The sequence below is a fragment of the Manihot esculenta genome, chromosome 15 (genome assembly GCF_001659605.2).
Source record: "Manihot esculenta cultivar AM560-2 chromosome 15, M.esculenta_v8, whole genome shotgun sequence".
In the NCBI taxonomy this organism is placed as follows: Eukaryota; Viridiplantae; Streptophyta; class Magnoliopsida; order Malpighiales; family Euphorbiaceae; genus Manihot; species Manihot esculenta.
Window position 1 is genome coordinate 13,973,102 of NC_035175.2, and position 10,978 is coordinate 13,984,079.

Below are 10,978 nucleotides of genomic sequence, written 5' to 3' on the forward strand. Positions count from 1 at the left end.
ATGAACTATCTGATAATTTGGTAATTATACATAAAAGAAATTGTTTAGTTTTGAAATATCTAAGAAAGTATAGTTTGTGACAATCCTAACTTTGTGTAATTACCAAATTATTAGATAGTTCATGTAAATTTCGTAAAATAAGTAAAGTAAATGTGAGATTTTAAACAAAAATTTTAGCAGAGTTTCCTCTATTTTATCAGTATTTCAACCTGTAGTACATATGAAAAACATATTTATAATTATACTATCAATTGTCATTTGGTATCCTACTATTTTTTTAATTTATCACACGTTTCATAATAACATCATCCCTTATTTTTCCATTATTATCATCACATGTAAAAGTTTAACTCTTTTTTTTATCAATACATGATTACATTATTTTAACTTATATAACCTTCATAACCCACCATATTTAATATGTACATGCCAAAATATAATTGTACCATGATTTGGAGACTCAAAACAACCAGTTATGATAATGGTTTTGATATCCGATGTTGATCTCTGCAGTGATTACTTTATCTACAACCTGCATGAGGTAAAAACTAGTATGCTGAGCTAATACATAGTGGGTGATTGTAAACAAATAATGAAATAGGGTAAATATATTTATGTATATAGATAATTAAGTAAACAATTACAAACATATCAAATGTAGTTAACATGATACAAATCATACTTGTCAAACTTCTTGATATAATAGGAGCGCAATATGTATCCTTGTACACGCCAAGAATTTTCTTTAGATTCAATAAAATATCTTCTTTTGCGACTATTGCATATTTTATATTTATAGCAAATCACCATAACTTAGTGTATATAATAGATGCAAACATATTAACATTTACTAGTAATTTCACAAAAATCGAGCATCAATTTTAATTAGGTTCTCAGCCCTTATAAATACATGGAGGATCAACTAGTGTAGATAAGGAGTTATAACGGTGGGCACATGATGCTAAATGGTAGGCTCAAAGTTCAAAACTATGATAGCAAGGCTACATGGTCATGCTTATGAGATACCTGATATGTAACATCAAATATAGATCATGTATCAGTAGCAGTACTACGAATTCTATATGTACATATGGTATATCATACCCTTAAACTAGACTCGACTCCTATTAAGTTTATTAGGACCAAATACCATTAATTCAATGTATCAATTTGTTTAACGTAAATACACGTGATTTGAATCTATTTGAAATCATTTCCAAAATACATATATCATATGTCAAGCTTAACAAAATGAGAAACTTATGGCAAATATTGTAAAACTTTGTCAACTTAGCATTCTAATAGTGCGTCAAGTCAAGTCAAGTCAATTCACTTCTTACATTTCATACCACTAACAAGTAAATAATGACAAGTTTTATTTAAATTTTTATGTACAAATAAGTTTTATTATCAAGCAATACATGCAAAAGTCAAGTAAGAAAAACAAGCACATACGTAATTCTTACTGATTAAGTAAGCATGTCAATTTTTATGCAGACAAACAAGCACATACATAATTCTTACTGATTAAGTAAACATGTTAATTTTTATGCATTCCAGTATTAGTACTTGTTTATAGTATCAAAATCTATATCAGATGCATGTATTTTCATACAAATTCAACCTTAAATATCTTCTATAAAGTTTTAAGTATACTTTTTAAGATTCATTTGGCACTGACCTTAACTAATTTTATTGAGTACAGACTTAGTTATAGTATAATCAATACAGTCTGTTCTGAATGCTCTATCACTGTGACCAATTTAGATTCACTTACAATTTACATCATCTTACCTATAGATTCACAATTTAGTCAATTTATGAAAGTTTTAACTCTTTATCTCAGCTTTCATTTAGTATATTTTAGACCTAATTTCAATTATGTAACGCCCCGAAAATCGGACCGCTACCGGCGCTAGGATCCGGGTCGACTTAAGGCCGCCGGGACCCGTAGCAAGCCTGACATAAGACCTGTAAACCTGTATAATCCCATACATGATCAACAATAAGCATAAAAATTAAAACTTTCCTTTGCATACTCACTCTCACCAGACTATTCCCTTAAAGTGGGAGGTCAAGGGTTCGAGCAGTGGGGGAGGCGACCTAATTTCCTAAGGGAAATTTGGGCCAAATCCACTTGGGGAAGGATGCGTTTGACGAGAACCCAAGGGGACAAATCCTGCCTGGAATCCGTGAGGGTGAAGGGATGTTAAGAGCTGCTCACAGTGGCTGGGCCCAGAGGAAGGTCACGGGCTGTGAGCGGTAACAGTACCGTGCGTACGGGCCGGGCTGTTACAAATTATTACACAATGGTTTATGAAACTATTAACGCATGCTGCCCTATTAAAACCTATCCTACCAAGTTTGTATTTTTAATTCTCATATTAAATTTCTTTGCTTTAAACTTTTCAAACACTATTCTAATATTTATATTACATATTTATACGATCAAAGCAACATTTTCAAAAAGCAAAATCAATCCTTAATTTCACATATTTATGAGAAAATCAAAGGAAAACACAACAATCATATAAATACCAAACCTTTCTTGAATTTCTCTTTCTTTTCCACTTCTACTCTCTAGCTATCTCATTTCCCTTTAATGTTCCTTCACCTCTAATTTTCAAGATTGGTGCATATGGAACCCTAAACTTTTCCTTCTTCAATTCTTTCATCATATGGCTCTTTTTGTAACTGTTGATCTTAGGGTGAATTTTAGTTAAAGAAAGAAGTTGATCTGGTGAGAGATTGGCTTGGATTTGGCAGAAGAAAGAAAAAAAATAAGATTTTGATTTTCAATGGCATAAGTTTCGGCCATAAGAATGGTGGATGAAGATAACCCTTTTTTTCATTTGCTTTGTCATTTCTTTCATACTTAGTTAGGTGATACATGAAGAGTTTAGGTAAAGAGGTGGAAAAATAAAGGGTTAAAATTGAATTTTGCCTTTAAACTTTCCATATTCACACTTTAGCCTACTAAACTATTTAGCATATTTCAATTTAGTTTTAAATTTTCAATATTCATAGATTGACTTACTAAATTACACTTTTAGCCTTTAAAAATCCATTTCACTTAGACAAGCATATCGAATTTTAATAAGCACTTCAAGCGAGTACGTCCAGAAAGCCTAAACACCTCCTGAAAGTGTCTCATTTCCGACTCGCGAATCACACTATATACTTTATTTTTTGATATGTCCGATTCTTTATTTGAGTTTTCTATAATTCAATTATTAGCAATTTAAAGTTATGCCAACATCTCCCCTAAATACCTCAGGGTAAATTAGCACTTCTTCTAATACCACTTGTTTTAATAATGAAATAGTCTAACTCATGCTTAGTGATGTTACTGGATTTAATATTTCATTTTATAAACAAAATATCTATTATGTCAAAATTCATTATTAATTATAATAATTTAGTTATTTCAATTTTATTTTAATAATATTTTAGAACTAATTTGTAACAACTTATAGTTTAATATTTATATCAATTTAGTTCTTTTAATTTGAGTTGACTTCTTTTAATTTAAAATGGACTAATAGTAAATTTAACAAAAATACTATTTTATTAATAAAATAAAGAATCAAAACTAAATTATTTACTATTAAAAATATAAAAATTAAATTATAAATTTTACTAATTTGAGAATATATTATAAATTATTCTTTAAAAAAAAGGCATACGTCAACTTCGATCATGATTATTTTAAATTTGCTTGAGATTTTAGGAATCATTGAGAATCGGCAAGGCATTTCATGGTTATGTTTTTTTTTTTTTTATCAAATATAAAAATAGGTTGCATTAAGATGGCATCAAGTTTAAATACATCATTAACTTAAAAGTTGGCTGAAAATAAAAAACCATCACGCCCAATCCAGCATAAGAAAACAAACAGTAAAAACCCAAAGCCCAAGTCCAAAGGGTCAAAAGCCCTAGAGCCATCTGAGAAAGGAACTAAGTCCCATCGCTTTGGATCCACTAAGTTCCTATTGCAATTTAGGACGATTGAGGATTCCATCCGTTAAAAACACAAACGGAAGAATAAATCAAGGACCATATCTAGTTCAGGGTGAGCAGTACTCGATTTAAATCAAAAAAATTGATCGAATCGATTTAATTTAAAATTTTAGTTTAATTTTTTATTTATTTTAATTCGGTTTAATTCAGTTTTTAATTTTAAAAATTTTGATCATTTCGATTCGGTTCGGTTTTGATTAGCAAAAATTAAAAAAATCAAACCGAATCGATTTGTGATAATAATATGTTATTTTCAATAATATAGAGAAATTAAATCATATTAAAATTAAAATATTTTAATTAAATTTTAAAATACTAAAATAAAATGTAAAAAATAAAAAATTTATTAAAAATTAAAATTAATCAAATCGAATCGAATCGAATCAAATCAGATTGATTCAGTTCGATTCGATTTCTGATCAAAATCAATTCGATTTGAATTTTATAAATATTAAAATTTCAATTTTTAATTTATTTATTTTACTTTAATTTTAAATCGAACCGATCGAGTACTCACCTCTCTATCGAGAAGAAGAGCTTACAATAGTCCGAAACCAACAGAGCACAACCAAGGAAAATCACAAGAGGGCCATTGCATAGAGCTCAAAATATGTCTATGTCGCATCTTGAAGTAACTGTCAGCAGTATACACAAAATAAATCATCCCAACCCAAAAAAATAATAGATCCAGACCTATTGACGCACTCTTCAAGAAAATACATAGAAAAATCTGATAAACATGCAAATAAGATACGGAGCTTTTCACAAAAATAAGACCTGTAAAACTATACAATGAAACTAATCGAGAAAACAATAAAAACATGAAATCAGCTAAATAACCTCTACCAATAACCTCTACCAATAAGCTCGGCTCTCTCAAAGAAAACCATAAAATTATGTACATCCCAACTCCATAGGAAGATAGAACTCACACAGAATGGGAAGAGTTGGCCTCCCTCTACTCCTCAGAGGAGGCCGACTAGCAGTAGACAACCGAGATTGAGCTCTAAGAGCTCTTTACTAAGAAGTTAGAACAGAAAAAAATTCTCTTTCTCTCTCCAAAGAATTAAAGAGAATTTTTTATGTGATAGTGTGAACATTGTATTTCGAAGTGTGAATAAGTGGAATTACTAGAATAATTATGATAATAACAGTATATTCGACTTATATTTTACACTAAAATAAATTTATAATTTTATATTAAATATCAAATTACATCTTATTATATTAAAATATTAATTTTTTAATAATAAATATATTTTTATATATTATTTTAATTAAAATAGTATTAAAAATGATATTATTGTGGCTGAATTCTTTTTAATTATTATTATTTTATTTTTAATAGTATTTTAATAAGAGACAATATTTAATAAATTATAGAAATTCTATTTTATTATTATAAAACTAATATTTTAACATGATAAGTTGTAGGGTTTGGAAAAAAAAGTTAAAATTGATTTATTTAGCCCTAGCATGGGTGAATATTAATTTATTTCTGAATAATTATTGATGGGATAAGTCATAGGATTGCTAGAGTTATCACCTAGTGCATAAGCAAGCGGTAAATTTTATCAATTTTTTTATTATTAGATTTTAGGGGAAGTATAAAAAAAGTGTCTTAATATTTTATCATTTTTTATTTTTAAAATTTTAATCTAATTTGTATTAAAGTATTATTTGTGATATTGTGTTATTAATAAAAAGTTATTAAAAATATTAATATAAAAATTATATTAAGAAATATTAATTTAATATAAATTAAAATATAAATTTTAAAATGAAAATAAATAAAATTATATGGTATTTTTTATATTTTTTAATTAATAATTATATTTTATTTATTATATCAATTTTTTATAATATTAAAAATTAGTGTTATTTATTAATGGTATGATATTATAAATGCTATTTTAATATAAATTAAATTATAAACTTTGACTTTAAAATAAGTTAAATTATATAATTTTTTTTATATTTTTTTTAAATTTTCATACCCTCCTGCAAAATATAAAATGCAGGAAAGTGTCTACCGTACTAAAAGATAATTTAATTAAATTTTTTAATTGTATATTTATTACATGTGTATAAAAAATCTCAAAGTTATTCTTAATGGTTAGAAACGAATAAATTATATAATATTTTATTTAAAATATTTAGTGAGAGTTTTTTAGCATGATTTTTTAACATTTAAAACTCTTAAAAAGGAATTATTATATTATGGGAAGAGGTTGGAGTTTGAACCCAGTTCTAAGATTAAGCGTTATATTTTTTAATAAATTAAATTAGACAGCTTAAATAAATATTAAGTGATAGTTGCATAAATTATAATTTTTTGTTTTGAGCTTTAACAGCTATAGAACTTTTTGAAATGGCAAAATCATATTAAACATTATTTACCCTCCAACTGCTTCACTTCTCCGATCTTGTTTATTCTGAGCTTATGCCCTTTTATTAATAAACTTGTTTACCTTTGATAATATATTATATATATATAATATAAATCCATTATAAGTATTACTTTTTAACTTTAAATCTATTATGATAATCTATAAAAAAAACTCTTTTCTCGTATTGAGATAATGTATGTCGTTTAATATAATCATACTAGAGAAGAGTAGTTAGCGGTTCGACCATTAAAACTTTCCGAACTAAAAGAGTTCGGATTAATTTATTCGGGTAATTATATAATGTCTTAAACGTGCATATAATGACAGGCATCAGTGAAGCGGTTCATCCTGTCAAAGGTCGGATAGCCGAAAGTAATGATCGTCCTGTCTTGAAACTGCCGAGAACTCGACAATTTTCGGACAGTTAATACATTAAAAGATTTGGTTACTAGTTACAGGTCGGACATTTTATTTTTTATGAAAACAAAAACTCTTAATTCTCGTATATAATTTTTTTCTAATTTTTTACATTTTGATGGTTGCTTCTCAGTCAATAGATAAGAATTGGGAGGAGACATTTCGTTAATGTGGAAGAATCACGTATCTGTTTCTGTGGTTGGCTTTTCTTCAAATTTTATTGTTTCGGAAAGCAATGTTTAATAGAGATTTACTAGTTATTGTGGGTTTCCGAAATCACAACGACGATATCTGTCTTGAAATTTTATTCGAGTTTTATCTCGTATAAGCTCTTTTCCGTAATTTTGTTCGGAAAATTTTAATGATTTATATTTGAAAAATGAGAAAGAACGAGAAACATTTTTGCCAAATTATCTGGATTTGGACAAGCACTTGAAGAGTATTTTTACCAAATTATCTTATGCAGGAGTTTGATTTTGAATAATTGTAAATCTTTTTTAGACTCTTAAAACTGATATTTCTGTTAAATGGGTTCATCGTAATGCTACTTTAACTGCTCATATTTTGGCTAGAGAATTTGTTAGGCATAATCGTATTTCTGTTTGAAATGATATCTTTTTTCGTTTAATAGAATTTTATTAATACAATTAATAGTTTTGCTTTCAAATAAAATGACAAATTTTTATAATGCGTGTCAAAAATATTATATTTTTAATGCATTAAATAAGTTAATTATTCATCATAAATAAATTATTTAAAAATAATATTAAAAAGTACAATCATTCATACTTTTACTTGATATAAATCCCTTCTTAAGGGTATCACTTTGTCTTCTCCAACTTCTTAACTATCTCCACAACGCCAACCTAAATATATTCACATAATTCTATTAGTTCTCTCATTTATTAAGTCGAGTTTATTCATTTTTATAAAACTTTAAAAGTGATCTATCTATCAAATTTCATAATCATTACATCCTAAATCCAATTATATAATATTCAAAATTGTTTTAATAGAATTCAAGCAGACGAATACTGAAAAATATGTGATTTATTGCCATCCATAGGATTAATAGCTTTCTTCATTCATTTTTAAACTATAAATCTGATGTAAAGGTTTCTACAATAACATATATATATATCGTCAGTAGGTTGTACGAGCTGTTCCATCTGAGCGTATGATGCCTAACTATAAGCTATTAGGCTGTAGCTTCCACTACGGCATGTCGTTTCATAGACCAGTTATTGGACACCAGTTTAACCTGTATAGCAGTTGAAGCGAAACCAGTTAGAGGCTAAACAGCAAGAGACGCAAAACGCCTCGTTTTCCCTTCTGAAACTGCCATCCTTACCTTCTACTCTACCATTCAAATCCTCCATTGCAATGTCCCCTTCCCTTTGAAAACTTCAGAGTGATTGCCAGTTTTTTTATAGCAAGGCAATAGGCAAATGTCTCTGCTGTTTTCATTTCTTTGAATCAAAGAAGAATCTTACAGAGGAAATTTTCTCTAATATGAAAACTTAAATGAGGTCCCTGAAAGATGGTCTCAGATGTCAACTCCAGTCCATAAAAGTTGGGTTTACGCTGCCCATCTTCACCTCCAATCAACTCATTAATCTGTATTCTAATCATGGACTTATACGAGAAGCTCAAAATCTGTTCGACGAAATGCCTGACAGAAACGTCTTCTCTTGGAATGCACTAATCTCTGCTCACATAAAAGCCCGCAACTTATCACAGGCAAAACTTATATTTGAATCCACTTCTGTTAGAGATTTGGTCACCTATAATTCAATATTATCCGGCTATGTAAGCGCTGATGGGTATGAAACTTATGCGCTTGAATTGTTTATTGAAATGCTTAGGGACCGTTACAAGATTGGAATGGATGAGTTTACTTTTACAACGATGGTTAACCTGTTTGCTAAGCTATCCATGTTGTCTTATGGGAGGCAGGTGCATTCATATATGATTAAAACTGCTAATGATATAAATAGGTTTGCTTTGAGTTCTTTGATTAACATGTATTCTAAATGTGGGAGTTTTCAAGCGGCGCGTGAGATGTTTAATGGAGGTGAGGAAGTTGCTGATATAATTTCAAAGAATTCTATGGTGGCCGCTTGTTGTAGAGAAGGTGAAATGGACTTAGCTTTGAATCTTTTTTGGAGGGAGAGTGAGTTTAATGATACAGTTTCTTGGAATACATTGATTTCAGGTTTTGCTCAAAATGGTTATGAGGAGGAGTCATTGAAGTTATTTGTTTGCATGATGGACAATGGTGTTAAATGTAATGAGCGCACTTTTGCTAGTCTTTTGAGCGCTTGCTCTGCTTTAAAGAACTTGAAGCTTGGAAAGGAAATCCATGCTTGGGTTTTGAGGAATGGTTTGGGTTTAAATCCATTTATGGAAAGCGGCCTCATTGATGTTTATTGCAAGTGTGGGAATATGAAGTATGCAGAAGCAATGCATTTGGCAAGTAGGATTGAAAGCTCCTGTTTTGTCACTTCTATGATTGTGGGGTATTCATCTCAAGGAAACATGGTGAAAGCTCGTAAACTTTTTGATTCATTAGATGAGAAGAATGCTATTATTTGGACAGCTTTGTTTACTGGGTATGTGAAATTACAGCAATGCGAAGCTGTTTTTGAACTTTTTATTGAGTTTAGGTCCAAGGAATTAACGGTTCCCGATGATTTGATCATTGTAAGCTTGCTTGGTGCCTGTGCGCTGCAAGCTGCACTTAGTCCGGGAAAGGAAATTCATGGTTATGTATTAAGAATGGGAATTCTAATGGATAAGAAAATGGCAACTGCTGTGGTTGACATGTATTCAAAATGTGGCAGTATAACATATGCAGAAAACACATTCCAAAAAGTTACTGAAAGAGATTCTGTCCTTTACAATGTCATGATAGCTGGCTATGCTCATCACGGACATGAGAATGAAGCTATCCAGTTGTTTCAGGAAATGTTGGAGAAAGGAATCAAGCCAAATGAAGTTACTTATGTTGCACTGCTATCAGCTTGCCGTCACCGTGGACTGGTAGATTTAGGTGAAAAATTTTTTAATTCCATGACAGATAAACATAGCATATCACCTGAAATTGACCACTACACATGTATGATTGATCTATATGGAAGGGCTAATCAACTAGAAAAGGCATTATCACTCATGAAAAAGATTCCTATAGAACAACAGGATGCTACAATCCTTGGGGCATTCTTGAATGCTTGTAGGCTAAATAGAAATGCAGAATTAGCAAAACAGGTGGAGGAGAACCTGTTGAAGATTGAGAGCAAAAATGGAGCTCGTTATGTGCAGTTGGCAAATGTTTATGCAGCAGAAGGGAACTGGGTTGAGATGAGGAGGATAAGGAAGCAGATGAGAGGAAACAAAGCTAAGAGATTTGCAGGTTGCAGTTGGGTATACCTAGAAAATGGAGTCCATGTATTTACCTCTGGTGATAGAACACATAGAAATGCATATTCTATATATTCAATGTTGGCATGTTTGAATACTGAGCTATATGAAATTTCTGGAGTAATCTGTTAAGAAGACAAGGTTCTGATTGTGGAGGGACACGTGTCATTACACTAAGTAGTGATACTGAATATAGTCAATATTCTTGAAAATAATAAATTGAGCATAAAAGAAAAAAAAAATAAAAATAAAAAGGCTGAGTTGGTCCGGACTGCGGGCCCATCTGGGTGGATTCACGTTCTAATTCCGACACTGCATGATTGACTTGCAGAATAACAAACAAAACCAGCTAATTTCTGAGATTTCTGCACCATAGCTTCCCTCTTCATATATATATTGATTTTAGCTGTCTATTGGATGTCAATTCTGCCATTTTCTTTAGATTCCTTCAACCCCATTATCACATTTTAGGCTTTTTTTTCAGAATTCGATAAGATGAATTTCAAAAAAAAAAAGTCATTTAATTTAATTATATTTTTAAATTTTATTTCTTTTCAAAAAATTTTCTATGTATTTATGTCATAGTCAAATAATTAAAATAATGTTTTTTTCCATTATATATCATTTCATCAATTTAATTATTTTATTTATTTCAATATTTTAACTAATGAAAAGATTAATTGAATAGACTATTCCATAAATATACTTTTGTAATTTAAGTTTATGCATTT

General features: G+C 29.6%; 1 protein-coding gene across 1 annotated transcript; it reads left to right on the forward strand.

The window, feature by feature from the left end:
* The first annotated feature begins 8,001 nt into the window (after positions 1-8,001).
* LOC110601343 (putative pentatricopeptide repeat-containing protein At3g18840) lies at positions 8,002-10,693 on the forward strand. Its single transcript, XM_021738441.2, has one exon. The coding sequence runs from the start codon at positions 8,352-8,354 to the stop codon at positions 10,377-10,379; it is 2,028 nt and encodes a 675-aa protein (XP_021594133.1). The 5' UTR covers positions 8,002-8,351; the 3' UTR covers positions 10,380-10,693.
* Positions 10,694-10,978: the final 285 nt, after the last annotated feature.

Coding starts and splice junctions, on each gene's coding strand:
- LOC110601343 (XM_021738441.2), top strand. CDS start 8,352: ATGAGGTCCCTGAAAGATGGTCTCAGATGTCAACTCCAGTCCATAAAA.